The sequence below is a fragment of the Xyrauchen texanus genome, chromosome 26 (genome assembly GCF_025860055.1).
Source record: "Xyrauchen texanus isolate HMW12.3.18 chromosome 26, RBS_HiC_50CHRs, whole genome shotgun sequence".
Taxonomy (NCBI): domain Eukaryota; kingdom Metazoa; phylum Chordata; class Actinopteri; order Cypriniformes; family Catostomidae; genus Xyrauchen; species Xyrauchen texanus.
In genome coordinates this window covers 40,633,986-40,660,584 of record NC_068301.1, presented here as the reverse complement: position 1 = coordinate 40,660,584, position 26,599 = coordinate 40,633,986, and the positions used below count along the sequence as shown (strand labels likewise).

The 26,599-nt window shown below is 39.6% G+C and overlaps 1 protein-coding gene across 1 annotated transcript in view; it reads right to left on the bottom strand.

Annotated features, from left to right (window-relative positions):
- Nucleotides 1-8,836: 8,836 nt before the first annotated feature.
- Nucleotides 8,837-26,599, bottom strand: part of LOC127619651 (26S proteasome non-ATPase regulatory subunit 3-like) — a 32,838-nt gene continuing 15,075 nt past the window's right edge. The window contains exons 5-12 of the mRNA XM_052092609.1: nt 21,666-21,856; nt 14,640-14,743; nt 14,438-14,552; nt 14,043-14,162; nt 13,326-13,429; nt 12,945-13,100; nt 9,933-9,983; nt 8,837-9,849 (exon numbers count right to left, since the gene is read on the bottom strand). Of these exons, the coding sequence (XP_051948569.1) occupies nt 9,772-9,849; nt 9,933-9,983; nt 12,945-13,100; nt 13,326-13,429; nt 14,043-14,162; nt 14,438-14,552; nt 14,640-14,743; nt 21,666-21,856 (919 nt within the window). The 3' untranslated portion in view covers nt 8,837-9,771. The remainder of the gene's footprint in view (nt 9,850-9,932; nt 9,984-12,944; nt 13,101-13,325; nt 13,430-14,042; nt 14,163-14,437; nt 14,553-14,639; nt 14,744-21,665; nt 21,857-26,599) is intronic.

The following is a 26,599-nucleotide window of genomic DNA, read 5'->3' as shown; positions in this document are numbered from 1 at the left end:
GGCATAAGCACACAGAGTGTGCATATTCATCCACAGAACTGTCCTGAAGGAGTGTTATTCCATAAAACAAACTCCAGCCTCTAGGCGGAACCAGCACAAAAAGAAACAAAAAGGTTCTCAGTCAATTGAATGTTCAGTGAGTCAGTCCCACTTGGCAGCAATGTGACTCACTCCGTTGACTTTATGAAAGACAGAGCTTGATGGGGACATGTAAATATTTTACGGCCATCCTTAGCATCTATTCTCAATTTGGCCGGAATATCAGTGCAAAAGCTACCTTCCATTGATGTATAAGTTTCTTGCATTCCTTGAATCGATCACGTTTCTCTCGAATTCGCAAAGTCTGGGAACAAGAAAATGCTGTGGTTTTTCCAAGAAAGCCTTCCTTTACTCCTTGCCTCATGTAACACGAGATCATTATTGGATGATCTCAGAAACTTGGCCAGAATTGATTGGGGCCTGTCTCTCTCAGTGGTTCACCAAGCCGGAAACCTTTCAGCTCACTCGATTTTCAGCTTATGGCCTGCTATTTCGAGCAGACTCATAAAGAGCCTGTCCAGGAATTCCACCATATTCTGACCCTCTGCTCTCTCAGGAATTCCAATAATTCTGATATTATTTTACCGATTACGATTCGCCATATCCTCCAACTTCTCCCAGACATGCTCCAAATCAGCCTTGGTCGCTAATTGATCTGTTTCTCAACATCCCCCGCTCTTGTAACCACCTCAGTGAATTTCGTCTATACAATATCTACATATTGCAGCAAGATCCTCCAGGTCAGCAACTACCTTCGTTGGCAAATTCAACAATTCTTGACGATTTCCTGCACTTCACTGGCCTGCTCTGCTCCCTGGTCTTGTCAGTGGCATCAGCTTGAATGTGCATGTGAAAGTGTCTCCAGAGCCCAAATATTTTGAGTTCTTTAACATATTGTCTTCCTAGAACAGTTTAGGATCAGAGTGTATCGAATCTGACCGGTTTATGACAATGATAGTGTTAAAACTGGCAAAGTGCGCAGAGCTCACTGTTCACATGTCTGAACCTTGCATGGCGCCCTCTGTACTATTTTTTGAGTAGCATACACTACACCCCACTAAAGAGGCAGATATTCTGGGAGTGGTGATTACTGCTTTTGGAAAAGGTCATGAGGCATCAGTGTATTACTCCTTGTTAATTCAGAGTCTTGGGGACGGAGCTTCAACTTCTCTCAAGAGATTATGGAAGAAAGATTTAAACTTAGTTTAAGGGAGTGTGGGCTAGGATTCTAAAAACAAGAGATGCATTTTCATGCAATTGAAAATGTTTACATCGAGTCTATTAGACCCCCTCTAGATTGTAACGGCTTGGTCTGAAAGACACACCCACCTGCTGGCGATGCCAATCAGAAGAAGGACAAAGAATCCATATTTTTTGGGATGTGTAAAGATCCAAGAATTTTGGTTGAAGGTTCAGAGCTTTATTTGTGATGTATTGGACACTCAATTTTCATTTTACCCCAGAATGTCTCTCTTAGGTGATGGGGCGGTCATTAATATTGGGGATAGTCATTTAAAAAGTTGGGTCTTAGCCGGAGTTAAGATCGGCAGACAAATCATCCTATGGGGGTGGAAGTCGGCTGGGGCACCCTCGTTTCAGGAGTGATGTGGGGAGATAGGCGGGTGGCAGCATTCGAGGAGGTGATTTTTAGAAGGCTGGGAAATGGTATTTGTTTGATAGGAAGTTGTTGTAGAGGGGCAGTAGAGATGGATTGCTAAGATTCACAGTTTAGCTGTGAATGTGCATTCTTGTTGTTTTTTCAAAGTATACTTTTTTGAATGTTTTTTATTTATTCTGTTCTTATTTGCTTAAAGTTATATTCATTCATTTAATTAGACAGGTTTTTCTTAATATAAAATGTATTTTAAAAAAAACTGAATTTGGGAAACATTTGATATAACTTGAATTGGTGATATTTTATTCCATTTCGAATTTTATGCTGGGAAAGGCTTTGTTTGGAAAACGTCATGGTTACTGTTGTAACCTCCGTTCCCTGATGGAGGGAACAAGACATTGTGTCCCCCTTGCCACGACACTAGTCCTACCACTGTAAATGGCCGAACCTTACTCTCGGCTCCTTAGTGCAAAAACCTGACTGCACGTCTGCTTCCCTTTATACCTGTATGTTCGGTGGTAAGACATGCAAATTCTGTCTGCCAATTTCTCATTGACATTTTCTCAAATACAGAGGTACTCGAGACTCTCAAGAAAGACCCCTTGTGTCACTACTATCGACAGAGCGTCTCGTTCCCTCCATCAGGCTGTGTCTGCCTCGTCCTTGGGGCAGCTTGCTTGCAGGTTCATGACCAGGTCCCTGAAGGAGGTCACAGGGACCTTGGACACGTAGCCCAGTCGTGGTCTTAGGATGACATGAGTACTCCAGGCAAGTGTCGCTGACAGAGAACGCTTGCATGTCCCCAACCCTCTTGATGGATGCTAGCGCTATCAGGAGGGTCGTCTTCGAAGAGAGGGCCTTGAGTTCAACTGAATCAAGCGGTTCGAAGAGGGTTCTCTGAAGGCCCGAGAGGGCCACTGAGCGATCCCAGTGAGGGGAACAGGCTTGGCCGGGGAGGATTAAGTCTCCGGGCGCCTCTTAAGGAACCTGATAATCAGGTCACGCTTACCCAAGGACTTACCATCCACTGTGTTGTGGTGGGCCAAAATAGTGGCTACATACTCCTTCAAGATGTAGGGGGACAGCCTCCACTCCAACCTCTCCTGCAGGAATGAAAGCACTGACCGAAATGCGCATCTCTGCAGGTCTTCAGACCAAACACCAATTTGTGAACAAGCGCCACTTTAGGGCATAAAGCTGCCTGGTAGAGGGAGCTCTGGCTTGGTTTATCATGTCTACAACCGCAGGTGGTAGGTCACTCAGATCTTCCGCGTCCCATCCAAGGGCCAGACTTGGAGATTCCAGAGGTCTGGGTGCGGATGCCAGAGGTTGTCCCGTCCCTGAGAAAGCAGGTCCTTCCTCAGTGGAATTTGCCAGGGAGGTGCTGTCACGAGGAGCGTGCGATCCAAGTCTGAGTAAGAAGCCACTAAGGTGACTTGTTCCCCATCCTCCCTGACCTTGCACAGCACCAGTGCAAGAAGGCTCACTGGGGGAAATGCGAACTTGCTCAGCCCCTGGGGCCAGCTGTGTGCCAGCGTGTCTGTCCCGAGGGGGGCCCCCGTTAGGGAGTACCAGAGCGGGCAGTGGGAGTTGTCTGGGGAGGCAAAGAGATCTATCTGTGCCATATCGAACCAGTCCCAAATCAGCTGGACCACCAGGGGGTGGAAACTCCACTCTCCGCTGAGCGAGACCTGTCTTGACATCGCATCCCCTGTCGCGTTGAGGCTGCCCGGCATATGAGTGGCATGCAGCGACCTGAGTCTGAACGGATCAAGACGTGCTTGCCTCGAATCAGCGGGAGAAACCTCTGCAGGGCATGGAATACAGCCAGCAACTCTAGGCAGTTGATGTGCCAATGCAGCGGAGGACCTCTCCAGGAGCCAGCGGCTGCGTGCCCATTGCAAACGGCGCCCCAACCCAGTTGAGAGGCATCTGTGGTGACCACGACACTTCTGGATACCTGCTGTAGGGGGTCTCTTGTCCACAGAAAACAGAGGTCTATCCAAGGGTTGAAAGTCTGACTGCAGTATGGGGTGATTAACACACAGAACGTGCCGTGGCGCCATGCCAATGTCGAGACTCGAGTCTGAAGCCAGTGCAGAAGTGGTCTCATATGCATCAACATGAGCGGCGCAACCGCGGCCGAGTATACCATATGCCCCAGGAGCCTCTGGAATTGTTTTAGAGGAACCGCGCTGAGGCAGAGAAAAGAGATACTCTGAACCGAGCAGAGCTTGCTATTTTCCCAGTTGACCTGAAGCCCTAGAAGGCTGATAAAAAAGCCCTAGACCACCAATAAAAAAAACATGGGTTGTGTCTCCATTTCTGTTTGTCATGGCCAGCAAGTGGGTGTGACTTTCAGACCAAGTCTATACAATCTAGAAGGGGTCCAAAAGGATCCATGTAAAATCTTCACACCCTTACATCCCTAGATGTAGACTTGACATTTTTTTAGAATCCTAGCTCCACACTCCCTCCTCCAGTACCAACTTTAGATCTTTCTCCCATAATCTCTTGAGAGAATCCAAAGCTCCGTCCCCCAGACTCTGATTTAACAGAGAGTACTCTGTATATAAATATACTGATGCCTCATGACCTTTTCCAAAAGCAGTAATAACCACACCCAGAGTATCTACCACTTTAGGGGGTGTATGCTGCTCTCAAAAATAGTGCAGAGCATGTGGCATAGCTGTAAATACCTAAAGAACAGAGAACTGGGAATCAAAAAATGTTGAACCATATTTTCAAAGGATCTCAACACTCCACTCACATGTAGGTCACTGAGTGTATTAACTTCCCAATCAATCCACTCTGTCCAGCAGAAAGGGGACTTAGTAATACATAATTTTGGGTTCAGCCATCTGCTCGAGGCTACATTTAAATAAGTGTCCGAATTAAACACTCTGCACACTTTTATCCATACCGAGTGCAAATGCGAGTGTAAATGGATTTAGACGGGCAAAGAGGAGGCGAGAACCGACTTGACAATATAAATAATAGTTTAATGAGAAACTTAAAGTAACTTAATCCAACCAATAAAAGTATTCCCGAACCTGTACATTTCCAAAATCTTAAAAAGCCCATTCTACCATATCAAATGCCTTTTCGGGGTCAAGTGAGATGGCAGCAACCGGAGACTGATCATTTGTCACTGACCACATGATATTGATGAAAAGCCTAATGTTATGAGAAGAGCTACGGCCTGAATAAACCCCACCTGATCTATATGTGTAGGAGATGTCATAACTTGTCACCCACGGTTAGCCAAAATTTGTAACAATATTTGAACATCTAGCTTGATCAGGGAAATTGGACGGTAACTCTTACACTTGCTAGGATCTTTGTCCTTTTTAAGAATCAGACTGATCCGTGCAGCATGGTTGGGGGAAGCTTTCCATTCTTAGTGTAAGTTCGTATAAACTTCTAGCAAGCGTGAAGACAGTTCTGTATCAAGATCTAAAAAACTCAGCAGCAAAGCAATCTGGCCCTGGAGCCTAGCCTGTAGGCAAGGCCTTAATTACCTCACCAAGCTCCTCTAAGGTTATTGGGTAAGATCGGCGTCCAGACGCTCTTGAAGGAATGTCCACATCTCAGCTGTTCTACAAATATTGGTAATTTGATTTTCAAAGGAAAGATTGGTATCAAATATAACACCTAAGTCAAGTCAAGTCAATTCAATTTTATTTGTATAGCGCCTTTCACAACACACATCGTTTCAAAGCAGCTCTAAGCAAGCAGATCAGGCATTAACAGAAGATAAAACTGTAATGTCTATAATGTTGATGAATCATCATGTAATTAGATAAAATACAATTGTTAATCGTCTTTAAAAATAAATAATTATATAATAATTGTATTAATAACCCCAGTGAGCAAGCTGGAGGCGACAGTGGCAAGGAACACAAAACTCCATAAGATGTTGATTAATGGAGAAAAATAACCTTGGGAGAAACCAGACTCACTGAATATAATGTAAATATTACTTATGTATAGTTCAAGTCATGGTTTAAAATTATTAAACGAAGTAAGTGTTAAGGGTCAGTGTTTAAACATCGATTTTGTTTGAATCGTAAGATTAATGACCAATGTCTTTGAATGAGTCTTTAGATGACTTAAACTGAGGGAGTGTGTCTGCATCTCGAACAGTGTTAGGGAGACTATTCCATAGTTTAGGAGCCAAATATGAAAAGGATCTACCTCCTTTTGTGGTTTTTAATATTCTAAGAACTATTAACAGGCCAGAATTTTGCAATCGTAATGAACGTGATGGAATGTATGGTAGAAGGTCACTTAAGTACTGCGGCGCTAGACCATTCAATATTACAAAATTACAATAATCTAGTTTTGAGGTCATGAACGCATTAATTCATGCGAGCATGTGCCTTAATTTAGCAATATTTCTTAGGTGGAAGAATGCTGTTCTACAAATATTGGTAATTTGATTTTCAAAGGAAAGATTGGTATCAAATTAACACCTAAGTCAAGTCAAGTCAATTTTATTTGTATAGCGCCTTTCACAACACACATCGTTTCAAAGCAGCTTTACAGAAGATCAGCATTTACAGACGATAAAACTGTAATGTCTATAAAGTCGATGAATAATCATTGTGCAATTTAGATAAAATACGATTGTTAGTCGTGTTTAAATATAATTAAATAATAATTGTATTAATACTTAATTCTAATAAAACAGTTCTTCGCTGTTGAAGATGATGTAATAGTACATCCTTCGGGAGTCAAATTATATTGTAGTGGGTTATTTTTTTGGTCCAATAATTAGTACCTCTGTTTTGTCAGAATTGAGTAGAAGGAAATTTCTGCCATCCAATCTTTTATTTCATTGATACACTCTGCTAATTTGGAGAATTGTGAAATATCATCAGGTTTTGAAGAAATATAAAGTTGTGTATCTTTGGTATAGCAGTGGAAACTTATTCCACAATTCCTGATAATATCTCCCAGGGGAAGCATATACAAGGAGAAAAGCAGAGGCCCTAAAACTGATCCCTGTGGCACTCCACATTTGACTTTTGTTTGGTTTGACAATTCCTCATTTACATAATATGGTGTAATATTATTTAGCATAATATGCTAAATATGACCTAAACCATGCTAATGCAACTCCACAAATGCCAACATAATTCTCTAGCCTATTCAAGAGAATGTGGTGATCTATTGTGTCGAATGCAGCACTAAGATCTAAAAGCACTAGAAGAGAAATGCCTCCGTGATCAGATGATAAGAGCAAGTCATTTGTAACTCTGATAAGTGCTGTCTCTGTACTGTGATGAGGCCTGACTGAAATTCTTAGTATATACTATTTCTCTGTAGAAATGAACATTTGGGAGGATACTACCTTTTCTAGTATTTTCGACAAATCGGGAGATTTGAAATCGGTCTATAATTAGCCAGTTCTCCAGGATCAAGTTGTGGCTTATTAACAAGCATTTTGAAAACTGCCATTTTAAAGTTTCTTGGGACATGTCCTAAGCATAGCGAGGAGTTAATATATTAACAAGAGTTTCTGAAATGACAGGAGATCCCTTTTTAAGAGCTTAGTTGGTACTGGACCTAACAAACATGTTGTGGCTTGCGAAGGATATGACAGCGATGGATTGAAGTTGCACGTGAGGAAAATTATTAGACACTGTTTTCTAGGGTGCTATGACAGATGACTGGATAATTCCAATTTAATTTTTTATTATTTCAATTTTAATCTGTAAAAAAATTAATTCAGAAATTCATTCACTCTTTCTCACTGACCTCCACTATCGTTCGGATGCGTGTCTCTAACTCATTAAACTTCTCGGTCAGCCTGACTAATTCCTTACATTTATCACATGTCAATCCCTCACTGCTGATGGAGGAGGCTATTGTAAAAATGTGACATGCAATACAGGAAGAAATTCACTGTATCTTTACCACATGAAGAGCACCAATTTGCAAACATGTGCCATTTAAGTGCATAGAGGCATCTCGTGGACCAGTGCTGCCACCATAAATCCCAGCATTCTCTGAAATGACTTCAGTGGCAATGTTTCCCCAGTTTGAACTGAGAAAGACACAGAAGAACGGTCTGTACGCAGATTTGTGAGATTTGCTGGCTGGGGAAAAGTATACTTTTCGCCCAGTTGACATTGAGACCCAGATTTTTCAGATGGCAAAGCAGCAAGTCTCTGTTCACTCAGTATTGACTCGGATTGGGCAAGTAATAACTAATCGCAGAGTTAATTAAAAACATGCATACAGTTCATTTTCAATGGGGCAAGCGCCGCATTGATACATTTCGTGAACATGCGCAGAGCCAGAAACAGACAAAAGGACCTTGAATTGATATGCAATTCCCTTGAACGTAATTCTCAAAAATCGCCTGTCAAACCAACAGATCAAACCAGTCTTGAGGAAGGATGTGCGCGAAGATCTGTTTCGGAGCAACATTTTGAATGGGCGCTTTGCCAGCGCTTAATTCAAGTGTCTCAGATCTAAAATAGGCCGAAGCCCACTGTCTTTATTCGTAACAAAAAACCCCTCTGTGTGTGTGTTGCAGTCCAATATGGAGCTTCAGTGAGAAATTGAGTTGCATTCAATAAAGACGGGTTCATCTGTGAATCTGAACTATGACCTTGGAAGATCTTTTCCACAAGTTTTTGGAATTTCCAAAACATTAAGGGAGTTTTTATTTTCTTCAGACAGTTGACAAAAGTATATATATATATATATATATATATATATATATATATATATATATATATATATAAAGTGTAAAACCATAGTCAAACCATTTCATATTATTTAATAAAAGAAAATATAGACGTATAAAAAAATGCCTTTTAAATAAGGTTTCTTGACCATTTGAAATCTTTGTCAAGGGATATGTTTGTCACCATATTTTGATAATGACCCAATTGATAATGATGCCAGTATTATGAACTGAATGGTCAAGTGGCTTCATCAATATTCAATCAGAGAAATTAATTTCGACACTTTACAACTATTGCACTACTAACTAAAAGCTTATTTTCCTTGAGGAGTGCCTTTACTTAGCACTGCTGTACCCTATTCAAAACTAAAATCCATGTATTCTTTATGTTCAGACCTATGTTATGAAATATTTTCAACTATCTTCTGAAGTCACAGACAGCATTATGGAATGCCAAGGAGAGAAAGAAACCACTCTGAACCACAGCCATTTCAAATGATGACTATAATCTATTAGACAGAGAATTTTTAACTTGAATGCTGATACTGTTCAACCCCACACTCCCAGTGCACTAAAATAGGTAGACATCTTGATAGTTTGCTGCCATTTTCTTAAGACTTTATGGCTGAGATGCTTTTTTGGATTGCATTTTTAAGATGCTTTTATTTCTTCAAACTGAGGTATGCTGAACTTGTTGCATAAGTCCTTTTTGTTACTGTAAAGAACATTATAATTTAAACAGAAAGCAAATCAGTTCACAGTTTAGTATGGAAGATTTCCCAGGACAGAAACTGTTCTAAAGCTAAAGTGTGTCTTAATTTGCCTTCAGTTTCTTAATGCATTTCTAGATGTATCAAATATTTCGGCATCACATACAATACTCAAACCAAACACACTTAACTGAAGCGGTGCTGAATTTTAATTGAAGATAAATTCTCAACGAGAAAAAAAAAACATACTATTAAATGTAAAGTAACACCAACAACCAGTTCATTTACAGAAAATCTCACCTACATCTTAGAGTCATGAGCCAAATTATATCTGGTCAGGACAACACTGCTCCTCAGCAATTGTATGTATCTCATCTTGTATGCAAGTCAGGCAAAGCTTTAGGTTTTGAGATTATTTAAGAACATTTATTATTTTTATGAATGCATCTTTATAAAACACTGATGCATGTACAGATTTTACAGCTGTTGAGTTGGGAGTGAAAAAGAAAAACAACTATGCACAGTTCACATAACTGCACGACCTAAAACTGATGATGCATTCATGATGTCATATCACAGCATGTTCATGGGCCCATGAGAAGAGCGCAGTTGAACAGAAGTTAAAATGAAGAGCTGACGAGTCTTTTTTACAGATCTGGGGAGCAAAACAGTATGAGACACATTAATAAAAGTAATGTTCTGCAGACTCATGGGAAACTGTCATCATCATCCTCTGCCATCTCTTTAGCAAACTCCAGATCCTGCTGCTCTCTCTCTCTTCTCTCCTGTGGACACATACAGATAACACATGAATGTCTTGGCCTTTATCTAAAGCAAATGTGTGAAGGAATAGAGACATATCTCGTACCTCAGCTGACTCAAGATCCTTGTTGTAAGCCTTTGGTGGGAATCTCATTGCCTGCACAGAGAGACATGGATTATGAAAACAACAGTATAAAGTTTACCACCTTTCAACAGTAAATAATGGTTGATTTGACATGGAATAACCCTAATTTCAGAAACATTTTCTAAAAAAATAAATGTCATACCTTTTTTGAAGATGAACAAGTGATGAATATTAAATATAAAATGCCATGAATCAATATTTACAGAGTAATCCATTATTTTGTAGAAAGTGTGCTTGTGATTTAGAAACAAAACTACAGTTAAGAAAAATACCAGAGATGGGCAAGTCTACTACTGAAATCAGTTGACTTTAGCACCCCTTGTTGCATTATACGCTAATGGTGGATATCTTAGGGGGTATAACACTTGGTCACAACATGCGTTTTTCCTGATCGGATTGCTATCCAATTGAATAAGCGCAATTCATTTACACTTTGCCACATAAACGGATATAAACCCCATGTTCAATATTTTATGGATATTTATTTGAGGCATCAAGCGATTAAAATGAGCTGACATTTCACATTTTTAAAAGTCTGGCATAATAGCATTAGGAGACAACAAGAGGGTGATGAAATTTCCGAAGGTTTTTGTATTTCAAGAATTAACAAAGTGACATTGATGAGTTTGCAGGTTAGTGTATGAAACTCTGCATGATAAACATCGCCATTTTTAATCTATCAGTTTGCAATTTCTCTGGATGTAGCGTTGATTAGGTATTTCATTCAAGCTATCAAACCACAAAACATACTTTTAATTGAAAAAAATTTTGTAGGCTATATGAAAGATACATATTACCAATATGCTAGCAATGGCTAGAGTAAATAAATGTTGTTCTTCGATAATAATTTGGGTAGAATTCAATGAACAGTCATACGCGGCAGAATTTTTAAGGTCAACGTTGGTGATGCAAACATTCATAGAAAAGAAGTGTTTCAAATTTTAGAATGCGCCACGTCATCCACTATCTGGTGTGTGACCCTTTAATTTACCAAAGTTGTGTTGAGAAATAGGTTTTAAAAAACAAAAGACAATTTTGCAACATGCAGCCCTATTTATATCAATAATCATCTGGAAAGTCTTCAGATTATCGATGCATGAAAAAGGCTTCGATCCCAAGTCTATTGAATATCTATCCGATCTGTAAAAACGGATAAGGTGACCATGTGTAAATACCGCCTTTATAGTTTTATTGATTCTAGTTTAGAACAAACTTTCCTTTTAGCATTTACATATCAATGGGATTATCAAAGTGATTAACCATTATATGGGGCTCAGTGTGGCTTCATGCGTAAATAGTTTAATTGTATACATTCCCAATGGTAGAAAAGAAAATGTCTGTGTATTAAGCTAGATTTACTTGTCCAACAAAATATTCATCCATGACATAATTTATTCTAGGGCTGCACAATTAATCGAAAAACTAATCGTGATTACGACTGCCACGATTATGTAATCGTGAAAACTGACGATTACAGCATTCAATTTAAGTCTGCTCCTGTTGCATCAATGCTTTCTATTTACAACATGTTTTTGCAGCAGTTGAGTACTCTAACCAATAACTAACATGTCTGTTGAGCAATGAAACTGCAATGCCAATCAGAGCCTCCTACATTAGTCCTCTGTCCTATCTGTAATGCAACTGATCCTAATGCGCAAGTTTTAAACCGTCTGAATGCCCGGATGCTTGCTTTATGTTCCACATCTGTTCGCGTGGCACACGAAAATTAATACTGAAGAAACATCACCCGACACTCGAAAATAAGCTGTAGAACAAGAGCGAAAAGCACTTTGTAATTATTTTGGATTCATTGCATATTGCACCGCTCGCTTTGAATGTAGATGTTAAATACACTGCAAATGAGCAACACTACAAAACCTCCCGTTCTAATCGAGGCACAGACGCGGTGTAAATAACTGATTTATTATGCTGATTAGACCATTTCGCGAGAATGCATAACATTGTGTGGAGCGTCACTGAGCTTGCGTTGAAATGCAGATCTCAAACAGTGTAAACCTGCAGTGAGTGACAGCAGTCATTGTAATGGGAGAGTTTGTCACGTTGTTCGATTTCGGTGTACAATTTATTAAAAATGAAAAACAGTTTTGTTTTGTCATGTTAATAAGTAGGCCAATGTGAATTTGATTTGTACAAAATAGCAATAAAGTAATTTGGCTGGAGGTGTAGCCAACATAAAGAATATGGCATGAATAGCATATGTCAGGAATCACCGTCATTGTTATTGCATCTGCTCTAATAAGATCCATTTGCCACACAGCTGGTATTGGTAGATTTAACATTTTCACGAATTGCACAAACTCCGATAGCAAATTAATGTTTTTAATTTCCAAAGTGCAACCACTGAGGCCACAAATGATCTAACGATGATGTTACATTAACAAGATCACCATTGAAGATCTAACGGGATGAATGGTCCCCAGTCTCTCAATGAAAGGGCTTACTGAACGCAATAACTTGGTCGATTTAAATCGGCTGTTATAAGTTTGAATATTGAATATGCCATATTATTTACTGTACGTGAACTAATCATTTAAGCAGTAATTTAGCAAAAATTTTATTTATTCTATAACATAGATATCCATTTAAAATATGTTTTTTTTTGCCTTAACTTAAAGATTATTACAATATAACATACAATATAATGCTTAAAATATGCTTCAAAGAAACTGGAGCATAGCTCGTATCCACCTTTGAAATCTGCTACTCTGAAGAACCACACGGTTGTTTTGTGACGTCACAGTAATCTAATATTTTAATCGACATTAATAATCGCACCTACAATATCAAGGGCAATAATTGACAATTATGATTTATGCTATAATTGTGCAGCCCTAATTTATGCATTTCTTTTACCAGTAATTTTCTTTTTTTTTCATTATTAAAAACCAAATTGAGCCGGAGACTTCTGGTTGACACTAAATGTATTTTCCCATATAAAGATGTTTCTCGTACCTTGACAGACATGTTGTGTATGTCCAGACAGAACGAAATGCGCTGGTGGAAAGCGAGCTGTGGCTCTCGAGTGCTGTAGATGTCCATGGTCTCTTTAGACTGAACATAACCTTTCTCATGGTTTATGCTCGCCTCAATAACACCGTCACGTATCGCCTGGGGAATGGAGAAGAATTGTGTTATTTTTTATTTATCTGCTGACTGTTATTCCCTGAGCAGTCAGTAACAATTCAAGTGAACAGGAAAACACTAAAAACTCAAATCGCATAAAATTTAATATTTTTGGGTTGAAATCATGCCATATATACAAATATCAAATTTAAGTCAATTTCATTACTGCATCTTTGTCCAACAGATCCAAAAGTTAGGTGTGATAGTGACCTTGGCTACGATGAACTCTGCGTCTTCCGGACTGTCCAGCTGGAGTTTTTGAGCAATATCAGCCAGAGAGATCCGCGAGTATGACAAACTGATCATTCTCACACCTACACAAACACATCACAAACATCAGCTTTACAAGCTTTTTCGTTTCTCCACTACCAAAAGAAGAACTATAGAATTTACTAAAAGGCCTGTTTTCACCTGGTCGCTCAAATGTGTCTCCTGTGCTCAGATTTTGAGAGGAGGGTTTCTGAATTTCATGACTGTATAATGCCTCTACGTTTAAGGTATGTCAACAAACCAGGGAAAAAAACATTGTCACATGGTTTTTGATCACCGCCATATGTGGTTTCAATGATCCCATCACAAAAAGTTATGACCCCATTTACATCAGCATTTTAAGCTGAACACTTGTGATCAGACCACCCGAAGCATCTTAATATCTGGTGCAAAGAGGTTAAATAATTCATAAGAATTAAACATTCAATTTGTTTTACAAAACATGTTTGAAACCTGGTGCTGATTAATCTGCTATCTAGGATTCAAGCTTAAAATAATGGTGAACATTTATCACAGGTTAAACTAATTTAGCATAATAAAAACATAATTCTGCTACGCAACATTTTAGGTGACCCCATTTACAAAGATTCTATGTATGTTTTGGTAGAAAAATTAAGGTGAACATGGATAACTTGCACTCTGAGCATCAGAACTGACCGGTTTTGATGACATTGTGTCTCAGACGGATGATCAGTGTGTAGGTACCGTCAGCCTGGAACTTCTCTCCAAACTGATCCAACGCCTGGTTAAACTTGGCAAGATTTCCAGTTCTCACCGCTAGACAGAAAAACACATCAGCTCAGAATGCCAATACATCTCACAGAATATCCAATACAGAGAAATTTTATTTTTGAAAGTTTTTGCACAAATCTGCAGAACAAGTATGAAATGACACAATGCATTTTAAAGTATAAAGTGTCCAATCATTTGCAGTAATAATGAATGAAAGATTTGTGACCACTGTATTCATGACATTTAACAGTTTATATGAAAAAGATGACTGATTATGGGATGTACTGATGTAGGACAGTTGATCAGAAGTGTTTAATTACCCTGTGTGAGCAGGAAGTATGGCATGAGTGACCGCTTCAGAGATGGCTGACGGAACTGCAGACGGTCTGGAATCTCACCCAACAACAACTCCACTACAATCAAGAGCTTATGCACCTGATGGACACAAAAACGCTAACAACACACACAAACAAACAAGATTCCAGTGTATTCTGATGCTGGAGTTGAAAAGATTAAACTTACTGTCTGTTTGAAGCCCACAGCAGTGTGCTGAGGGGCTTTGCGCAGAGCGTTTGTAAGAGTCCTTCTCGCTTCTGAATACTCAAGCTGAATGGCTTTTATACGCCCTGAAAACATCACAATAAAACAGTGGTGTAAAGTAACGAAGTTCAAAAACTTACTGTACTGTGTTAATTTACTTAAGCTTTTATTTTGCAAAATTTTTTAGCCAAACAAATACATTTTACTCTGATACAGACCCTCTTGTTACTCGTTACCTGGATAAAATTATTTTTCATTATTTGCAGAGAGCAGCTTACAAACAGCATGCAGAGTGTTTGATTGACAGCAGTCAGTGTGAGCACAGACACTCAGCGCATGAGCTTATGGAGCCTTTCAGACCAGTGAGGCACGCTGAACTACAAATCTGACATTATTCTAAACAATTTGGGTAAATATTTTAAAGTCTGTTGTAAGAGCCACACTTCCTGCTGCCATATGGTGGTGCTATGACCTTGACCCAAAATAGTCAAATCAATGTATTAGTCCCAAAGACTAAACATACATCTCAATTTTGATCTAAATCACACATTGCACACAGAAGATATGAGACACTTCCTGTTTCCAATTTTTCACCATTAATCGAATGCCTCGCCATGGCAAAACCTTTTGATATACACAGATCGGCCACAACATAAAACTGCCTGCCTAATATTGTTTAGGTCCCCCTCGTGCCACTAAAACTTCTCAGAATAGCATTCGAGACACTATTCTTCTCACCACAATTGTACAGAGTGGTTATCTGAGTTTCCGTAGACGGCAGTTCGAACCAGTCTGGCTATTCTCTGTTGACCTCCCATATCAACAAGGCATTTCCATCTGAAGAACTGCCCGCTCACTGGATGTTTTTTGCAATTGTTAACATTGCCTTGCAATTGTTTAACTTGGGTCAAATGTTTTGGTTAGCCTTCCACAAGCTTCTCACAATAAGTTGCTGGAATTTTGGCCCATTCCTCCAGACAGAACTGGTGTCGGAATTTTCCAAACATGCAACTTCATCCCTTCACTTTCATAGGTCATGAAGAGCTAACAAAACTTATCAAAACATCAAAAGCCACAACATGTTAGATCCAATACCAAATAAGCTCTTAAAAGAGGTATTCCCTGTAATCTCAGAACCTCTTGATATTATTAACTCCTCACTATCCTTAGACATGTCCCAAGAAACTTTAAATTGTTATCAAACCGCTTAAGAAGCCTCAACTTGATCCTGGAGAACTGGCAAATTATAGACCAGAACTTGTTCAAAATAGGCACTGCGTTCCCTCTAAAACAGTTCCAGAGGATCCTGGGGCATATGGCATCCTCACCCACAGTCGCACATCTAGGGTTGATGCATATGAGACTGGCCCCTGGACGGGATGCGGACGATCTGGTCTGCCACCAGCTGTCGAAGACACGATTAACAAAGCCAGAGCTCCCTCTACTTGGCTGCTTTATGCCCTAAAGTGGCATCTGTTTGCAAATTGGTGTTCTTCCCAATGTGAAGACACACAGAGGTGTGCAGTCGGGTCAGTGCTCTCATTCCTGCAGGGAAAGCTGGAGGGGAGGCTATCCCCATCCACCTTGAAGGTGTATGTAGCCGTTATAGCAACCCACCATGATGCAGAGGACGGGAAGTCCCCAGGGAAGCACAACCTGATCATCAGGTTTCTAAGAGGTTCCTGGAGGTTGAATCCTCCCAGGACATGCCTGTTCCCCTCGTGGGATCTCTCCGTGGTCCTTACGGGTCTTCAGAGAACCCCCTTCTAGAGTAAGTCGAGTTAAGTGCCCTCTACCAAAAGACGGCACTCCTGATTGTGCTCGCTTGCATCAAGAGGGTTGGAGACCTGCAAGCTTTCTCTGTCAGCAACACTTGCCTGGAGTTTGGTCCAGCAGATGCTCATGTCATCCTAAAACCTCGACCGGGCTTTGTGCCCAAGGTTCCTACGACCCCTTTCAGGGACCAGGTAGTGAACCTGCAAGCGCTGCCCTGGGAGGAGGCAGACCCAGACTTATCGTTGCGGTATCCGGTATGTACTTTGCGTACCTATTTGGTCTGCAAAAAGAGCTATAGATTCTGAGAAGCTCTTTGTTTGCTTTGGTGGACAGCGGAAAGGGAACACCGTCTCCAAATAGAGGCTCACCCACTGAGTATTCCACTGGGTAGCCTATCAGACCCAGGATGTGGTATCCGCAGGGTCTTTTCCCCCTGAAAGAATAGGACTGGAAAAGAATGCCTTTCCCAATGAGTGTTAGATATGGCCCCAGCCGCATATTATATAATGCTGAAATATAATGCCTTCTTTTGCAATTTCATAGCCTTTAAATCCTGTGTGGATTCATATTTCAATGTAGTTACAGTTTTCAGTGTTTTAAGTATTTAGATTGATAGTTCTGTACAGCAGTACTGCCGCTCTCTAAATGCAGAGCATGCAGCCTACGTAGGGCACCAACCCTGATCGTGGAACACTCGCTGTGTCTGAAACCACCCCCGATCCACTATATAGTGCACTATTTTGAGTTTGCTATTTTGCAGGAGTGTCTGAATTCTGAGTGAGCCACTCATTCTTACACACAATGCACTCTAATTTCAAGTGTCCATTTCAAGTACACTCGATGACTGTTAATTTCCCACAATCCACCACGGGAAAGACGTACGAGCTGGGAGTTTACTGCTTCCTTCACTCATTTCATGCTGAATGTAGTAAATAAAATTGACAAATCATTACTTGATTAAAATAACAATATCATGGAGACAAAGCATACTGAAACATTTTAAAATGTACTCTTTATTTGATCAAATGCATTTACTCTTTATATTAACACACTGTATATATTAAAAATGACAAATAGAATGAAGATTTATTTTATTAATATATTATTTAATAAGAACAACAAATAAGGCCCAAGTATTTCATATGTGACGTGACGTTTCTGCGACAGCCCCAGAGCTCCGACACTCCTGTCCGAATTCACTCATTACGTTCACTTACTGCTGAGATATAGTACACTAACTGCCATTCGCTATACAGGAAATAGTGAATGAGTGAACGATTGCGGACAGAGCCACTCTCATCGTGACGATTGCCTTGTGCACATCACACACGCCCTGTGCACCTAGCGGTGCACGCGCAGAAATGCTGTCTCCAGTTGTCGATCACACGAATGGCAGTAATTTACACTTAACTTGGATGTTTACATGGATTTATACAGTTAATACGCCTGAAGTAGCTGTGATAGTTTCCAGTACCCGACGAGGGCGTGCAGTAAATACATAAACACTGCTTATGACATGCGGGACAAAGCACACTGATATATTGCTGCTGATTTAAAAATGTACACTTAAAAACTGATGTCATAAGAGCCCAGTTAGAGAATCACCCTGAAAATGACCATCTTATTACATAGAAAATTTCCACGTTAGAATTAGAGCCAAAATTTACCTCAGTGTGCTGCCTGAAGTTGGACCTGTGACTTTAATTGTCTTGGTGTTAAATGAAGGCATTGCATGACGGAACTATAATTTTTTTTTCACTGTGTGGAGTGAAGAAAGTGCTTCTCTTTGAAGAGTTTGATGCTGCTGCACTGATGACTTGAGTGACAAGTCTGTGAGAGCATCTCATCGCGCGCAGCTGTGAACTTCCGCTCTCGTAAAAGTCCCATTCAATAATCTCTCAATAAATTACACATTAATTCAAATTAAACCCAGTAATGCAGATCATTGAGTGAGAGTAAAAAGTACCCACTTTTAAACCTACCCCAAAATGTTACTCAAGTAAATTTAACGGAGTAAATGTAACGAGTTACTACCCACCTCAGACGAGGCCAACCCAGGATTTAGTTTTATTATTATGCATTCGGTCTCAGACATTTGGCTCATTGATTGCTTCCACCTGAGAGCCCTTCCATGGTTTTGCATTGATCAGGAAGTCCTTGCCCCTAATTTGCCATTGCAAAGCCTTTCTATCAAACTAATCAGAGAAGTTACACCCTGTTATCTTGCATTTGGACTCGGTATGGATAAGTGTCCAGAGTGTTTAATTCAGACATTTATTTAAATGTTGCCTCAAGCATATGGCTGAACCCTAAATTATGTATTAATAAGTCCCCTTTCTGCTGGTCAGAGTGGATTGTGAGGGGGGTTACTACACTCGGTGACCTATACGAGAGAGTGGAGTTTTGAGATCTTTTGAAAATTTGGTTCAGCACTTTGGGATTACCAGATCTCAATTCTATTGGCATTTACAGCCGCTCAACCTGCTCTGTATTGTTTTTGGGAGTAGCACATCAACTCCACTACTACATGTCTCTGAGTGACAATGACTAAATGCAGCCGATGCCAGCCACACATCACTTCAGTCTATTACAATGGACTTCAGAGGATGAACTGATGCCAACTCCAATTTAAGACATGGGATGCATCATATGCCATTGCCTGAACCTTGGACTTAGGATAGACCTCACTGATCTCTGCCTGCATCACCTCTGTCTAATGATGGACTACACTCTTATAATGGAATACAAAGATTAGGGATGCACAGATAACACCTTCTCTTCCGATCCGATTCCAATATCTCAAATCTCAGTATTGGCCGATACCGATCCGATACCAGTGTTGTATAATCAGTTTAGAATATCTTTATTATCTTTTGTGTGGAACAAATTGAGAGTACTCTTTAATATGTAAAGAAACACAAACCTGTAACTACACATTATTTCAATATAAATGTATAGTTTAAGAAACACTTTATTATTAATTAGTTTACAGGATAATGTAGCAAAAATTAATAGTAATTCCAGTAAAGCCATCAGTAGAAATGAAGCCAATTTATTTTTTTAACTATTTTTCTTCAACTTGTATCTGGACTTTAAACGATTCAGATCTATTTTTGGTTTTATTTAGTTGTAAGAAATCAGCTCACTTTTCATTTCACAGTTATTATTGGAACCATATCATTATAATTTGTAAACAAATGATAATAGTAATACATCTCAATCGTGCAACTTTTGTCATGGATCCACCAGTCTCTCGCACTTTCTTCCTCACTGCCGTCACAGCACTCATTTGAATAAAATGCACAAGTCATATGAACTACTTTAAATGTGTTAATGGTTCTTTTGTCATTTTTTTGAGTTGGACAGTAATGAAAATGACTGACACACCATATCAGATTTGGATTGGGCTCATTGGACAGATACCCGATCAGTTTTAAAACGTCAGTAACGGAGCCGATACCAATCCAGGTATCGGATCGGTGCATCCCTACACAGACTATCAATGAATTGCCAACAAAACCCTTCATCAGTCAACTAATAAAAGGACAATGCAGCTATGTGAACTTCTGCAGATAATCCAGGATGAACTTCAAAAGACATTAGTCATTAAAATGACAGTTCTTACAAAATCTATGTTTAAACACTGTCCCTTAACACTTACTTAGTTTAATATTTTTAAACCATTACTTGCACTATACATATTGGCATTATATTCATGATTTTAGCCAGAGGGGAACTGGTCCCCACAGTGATTCTGGTTTCTCTCAAGGTTATTTTTCTCCATTAATCAACATCTTATGGAGTTTTGTGTTCCTAGCCACAGTTGCCTTGCTCACTGAGGTTATAAATACAATTATTATTTAATTATTTTTTTAAACAATTCACAATTGTATCTGATCAAACTTTACAATGATGATTCTAAGACATAGATATTACAGTTTCATTTTCTGTGAAGGTGCTTTGAAACTATGTGTTGTGAAAGGCGCTATACAAATAAAAATGACTTGACATGCCAAGGATACCCAATTTCAAAGACCGGAAGGCTAGAAATTCACTTCTATTCAATTCCGACAAAACTATTTATAGGACTAAAAAAACCACTAGAAATAAGCAGCTAAAATATAATTTGACTCCCGATGGATGTACCGTTACGTCATATTCAACTAAGAACTTATGCATTATATTTAACAGCAAACTGTCCTTTGAAAAATCACATTTCAAATGTTTGTAGAACAGTATTCTTCCACCTCTGAAATATTGCTAAGTTAAAACACATGCTCCATTTCTGATGCCGAAAAACAAATTCATGCATGATCACAAAACTAGATTATTGTAAAGCATTACTGGGAGGATGGCCTACAGTTTCAATAAATAAACTTTGGTTCAAAGTGCAACAGATAGAGTGCCAACAAGAACCAAGAAATATGATCGAATTTATTTGCTACATTGGCTTCCTGTTAAATTTCATGTTCATTTAAAAATTCTGTTAATTACTTACAAAGCTTTGAATTGTCTAGCCCCACAGTAATTCAGCGACCTTCTATATTATAGAAGGTCGCTGCTATATTCCATCACAGTGTTTGCCCTATATGCATTCTGCAGTGCCGCTGCTGAATTCAGGGTTTGTACAGCTTTTTTAAGAGTGAAATTCAAGCACTTGACAAGAATCCAAGGAATCTTTAACATGATTACAAGTCTTGCATTAACATATAGATACCTTCTAATTTGTGTATGCACAGCACAGTGTTTTTCCACATTTTCTTTTTCGGTGCTGTTAAGAATTTCTGGGCCGTTTAATATGGTTTTAAACTACCGTTGTCCCATTTATTAATAACAAAGGGTCTGTACGGCTCTTTTTAGTGAATCAAAAAGACTTTAATCAGTTGGAGTGTTGGCTGAATTAATCCGACTGAATAATTGCTCCACTTTAAATAAAATGATAATTAAATCAGCTAATGGCTGGTTGTTTATGACAATATGTAGTTTAAAATACAATGGAGTATTAATGCAATACGTAAATAGTCTAAAAAAGGACTTTACATGGACTTTCAGGCATTAAAGTTCAAATAAAGTTCATTTTGGACTCTGCGTACATTCATCTGGTCAGTACTACAGAATAAACCCCCAAAGGGTGATCAGAAACCAATGTGAAGTGGCTGGCTGTTTGTTAACACTTAATCAATAGTTATCGATTCATAGATATCATTCTGATTAACAAAATTTCCCACTCACCAGTGTAGTAAAGATAGCGAGCCCACTCGTTGTTATTGGCGAGTTCAGGGAAAACTGATTTGGACACAAGTTTCTCTGCCTGGTCATATAAATTGTACTGCAGATAGTTACGAAGCAACAGGTTGAGCAGTGTAGCCTGACCATCAGCATCATGACGTAATGTAGCTGTCCTCAAACGTGTGTGCAGGAAACTGCAGAAATTAAAGCACAGTTATAACCACAACCCTTTATTCAGAATGTAACAAGTCATTCTTTTATATCCTTCTACATTGTAAAAAAAAAAATTTTCAGCTGAACAATGTTTAATTGTTAATGGACTACTTGCAGTGAGCCTCATGACGTACTTCCACTTTTAAATAAAGCAACTCGCTAGTTTCCAGTTACCATGTATGCAATGGCTAGTATACACAAAGCGATTTCGCCATTTCTCCTCACACAGAGATCTGTAGCAGACATTTAACCACAGGAGCTATATCTTGAAATATAAAAGCAGAAGAGCTGCCAAAAATAGTTAGTAATAACATTAACGTCAGTTGATGTTTTTATTCAATTTGACATCAAAACTGTTTCATTCTTTGATTTTAAAGCCTGCTCAGAGTAGGGGAATGGCTAATGTTTTGATAAATTAATATATCTGGGCCATTTAACCATAATAAGTCATTTGCAATCATTGTATAGTGGTATTTTTCAATGAAGCACAATAGGTATGAAATATCATAAACCAGGGTTTAATATACAGGTATAAGCACAATGTAATACTTTTAAATAGGGATGCACCGCAATTAAAATTCTGGGCCGAAACCGAAAATCCAGGATGCACTTGGCCGAAAACCAAAACCGAAATTTACTTTTTTTCTTTTTTTTTACCTATTTTAAAAAAATATATATATATTTTTTGTTGTGTATAATTGTATTAATATGATAAATTTAATGAATCTGAATTGAAAAACTACAAACCAATAAAATAAATCACACTTTTATTGAACATAACACACCAATATTGGACAAAAAAATATTAAAACATTATTAAATATTATTCTACATTCAGTTCTGTAAAAATCTAATTTTACTAACAATTATCCAAATAATGTAAAGTTTTAGAAAACTATTATATGCAAAACAACAGTTAAGTAATGAACTTAGCTAGCATCTTTCAAAAAGATTAAATATGCAACAGTAATTTTAGTTAAAACAAAAAGGCAGAACACAGAATGGCAGAGGGCCTCTATTCCACTGATCTATCTATATATATATATATATATATATATATATATATATATATATATATATATATAAAACTATAATATATAATTATATATATATATAGATCAGTGCTCTATTCTGTTTATGTAAACGTATGTACACTTTAAGTGAAAATTATTGTGCAAAACAACAGTGAAATATAGCAGTAATTGAACTAAATCCAACCTCAACTGTAAACAACAGATGTATCCTCGAGTGAAGAACAAGTGTAATGTAATTGCTATACACATCAAATTGGACCACTATATTTAAGTACAAGTGACAGGTTTCTCTTCAAGAACAAAAGTTGCTAAATTTTCTGACAGTCTCTCCTGTCAGAAAGCTCATCAAGAACATGAGATGCTGCACTGAACAGTCTCTCACTCTCTGTGCTGGTGCTTGGGCAGATAAATACCTGTGTGCAATCCACGCAAGTAAAGGAAAGCGGTCTTTGTTTATGCGACCGTAGTCAAGGGGATTGCCGCTTCTGGCAATGGATAGTTCAGCTAGATACGCCTCAAGTTGTGGTGTAGCTGCGCTAGTTGTGGCACTGCTGTGGATCGGGGCGCTTTCCTGTAGAATCTCTTGCTGTACTCTGTATATATATATATATATATATCTTGACATTTCTGCTGAACAAACACTGCAGATCGCGAATTTTATGTCCTTATCAGAAACTTTGAAGAATTTCCACACCACTGACATGATCGGCCTTTGTTGGGTAGCGCCGTGATAAGGGCTAGATCGATCCAGATTGAAATCTGAGCACTGAGGGGCGGGGCGAGGAGGTATATATTTTCGACTTTTTTCTCTTTCGGCCGAAAACCGAAAGTGCTATTTTCGGCCGAACATTTTCGGAGGCCGAAATTTCGGTGCATCCCTACTTTTAAATACCCCTTTCAAGATCATTTCTTTTTTCTTTTAAGACCTGCACGTCACTTCAATCACTATTGGTGTTAAAGGAATAGTTCACCCAAAAATTTTAATTCTTTCACAATTTTCTCACCCTCATGTCATCCCAGATGTGTATGACTTACTTTCTTCTGCAGAACACAAAATTAAGATTTCTTTGAAGAAAATCTCCGCTCTGTAGGGCCATACAATGCAAGTGAATGGGTACTAAAATTCCGATGCTCCAAAAAGCACATAAAGGCAACATAAAAGTAATCCAATGTTTAAATCCATATCTTATGTACATTTTTGCAAGAAATTCTTCTTCCCCTACTGGGCAGGATGAATGAAGAATGTGAATCACCAAAAACACAAGAAGAATGTGAAAGTTACAGTTGATATCAAATTGCTTATGAAGACACTGATTTAATCACTGGAGTCATATGAATTACTTTTATGTGGACCTATGTGATTTTTGGAGCTTCAAAATGTTGGCACACATTCACTTACATTGTATGGACCTACAGAGCTGAAATATTCTGCTAAAATCTTAATTTGTGTTCTGCTGAAGAAAGAAGGTTGAGTAAATGATGAGAATTTTCCTTTTTGGGTTAACCATTTAATGCATACACAGATCAGCCACAACACTAAAACCACTGATAGGTGAAGTGAATAACATCAATCATCTCATTACAATGGCACTTGTCAAGGAGTGGGATATATTAGGCAGCAAGTGAACAGTCAGTTCTTGAATATCATGTGTTGAATGCAGAAAAAATTGGCAAGCATAAGGATCTGAGCAACTTTGACATGGGTGACCAAAAGTGGTACAAGGAAGGACAACCGGTGAACTGGCAACAGGGTCATGGGTGCCCAAGGCACATTGATGTGCGTGGGGAGCAAAGGCTTGCCCATCTGGTCCAATCCCACAGAAGAGATACTGTAGCACCAATGGCTGAAAAATGTAATGCTGGCCATGATAGAAAGGTGTCAGAACACACAATGCAATGCAGCTTGATGCATATAGGGATGTGTAGCCGCAGACTGGTCAGTGCACGCATGCTGACCACTGTCCATTGCCGAAAGAATCTACAATGGGCACGTGAGCGACAGAACTGGACCATGGATCAATTTAAGGTGGCCTGGTCTGATGAATCACATTTTCTTTTAGATCATGTGGAAGGCCGGTTGCATGTGCATTGTTTACCAGGGGAAGAGATGGCAGCAGGATGCACCCTAGGAAGACGGCAGGCCAGCAGGGGAAGTGTGATGCTCTGAAAAATGTTTTGCTGGGAAACCTTGAGTCCTGGCATTCATGTGGATGTTACTTTGACACGTACCACCATCCTAATGATTTTTGCAGACCACGTACACCCCTTCATGGCAACGTTATTCCCTGATGGCAGTGGCCTCTTTCAGCAGGATAATGTGCCCAGCCACACTGCAAAAAGTGTTCAGGAATGGTTTGAGGAACATGACAAAGAGTTCAAGGTGTTGACATGGCCTCCAAATCCCCCAATCTCAATCCGATTGAAGTGAAAATGTACAAATTGGGCCCAGTGCGCCAATATTTTGTGTGGCCACAATAATTTTCCAGGACTGCTTTAACCCTCTTGGGCATGGAGTTCACCAGAGCTTCACAGGTTGCCACTGGAGTCCTCTTCCACTCCTCCATGACGACATCACGGAGCTGGTGGATGTTAGAGACCTTGTGCTCCTCCACCTTCCATTTGAGGATGCCCCCACAGATGCTCAATAGGGTTTAGGTCTGGAGACATGCTTGGCCAGTCCATCACCTTCACCCTCAGCTTCTTTAGCAAGGCACTGCTTGTCTTGGAGGTGTGTTTGGGGTCGTTATCATGTTGGAATACTGCCCTGCGGTCCAGTCTCCGAAGGGAGGGGAACGTGCTCTGCTTCAGTATGTCACAGTACATGTTGGCATTCATGGTTGCCTCAATGAACTGCTCCCCAGTGCTGGCAGCACTCATGCAGCCCCAGACTATGACACTCCCACCACCATGCTTGACTGTAGGCAAGACACACTTGTTTTTGTACTCCTCACCTGGTTGCCGCCACACACACACTTGACACCATCTTAACCACATAAGTTTATCTTGGTCTCATCAGCCATGTCCTTAGTCTGCTTGTCTTCAGCAAACTGTTTGCGGGCTTTCTTGTGCATCATCTTTAGAAGAGGCTTCCTTCTGGCACGACAGCCATGCAGACCAATTTGATGCAGTGTGCGGCGTATGGTCTGAGCACTGACAGGCTGACCCCCCCCCGCCACTTCAACCTCTGCAGCAATGCAGCCAGCACTCATACATTTATTTCCCAAAGACAACCTCTGATATTAGATTAGATTCAACTTTATTGTCATTGTGCAGAGTACAAGTACAAAGAAAACGAAATGCAGTTTGCATCCAACCAGAAGTGCAAAAAAGCAGAAAGGTGTAATGTGATATTCACATATCTAATTGTCACCGGGATGCAGAGCTAGAGTTCAGTAGGGTGACAGCCGCAGGACAGAAGCTTCCTCTGAACCTGCTGGTTCGGGTGTGGAGGGACCTGAAACGCCTCCCAGAGGGGAGTGGGGTGAATCGTTGTTGCTGATGAGACCAATCACCGTAGTGTCGTCTGCAAACTTGACAATGGTGTTAGAGCCATGTACAGGTGTGCAGTCGTAGGTGAAGAGGGAGTAAAGGAGAGGGCTCAGCACACATCCCTGTGGCACACCGGTGTTCAAGGTGATTGTTGAGGAGGTGTGATTATCTAACCTAACAGACTGAGGTCTGTTGGTTAGG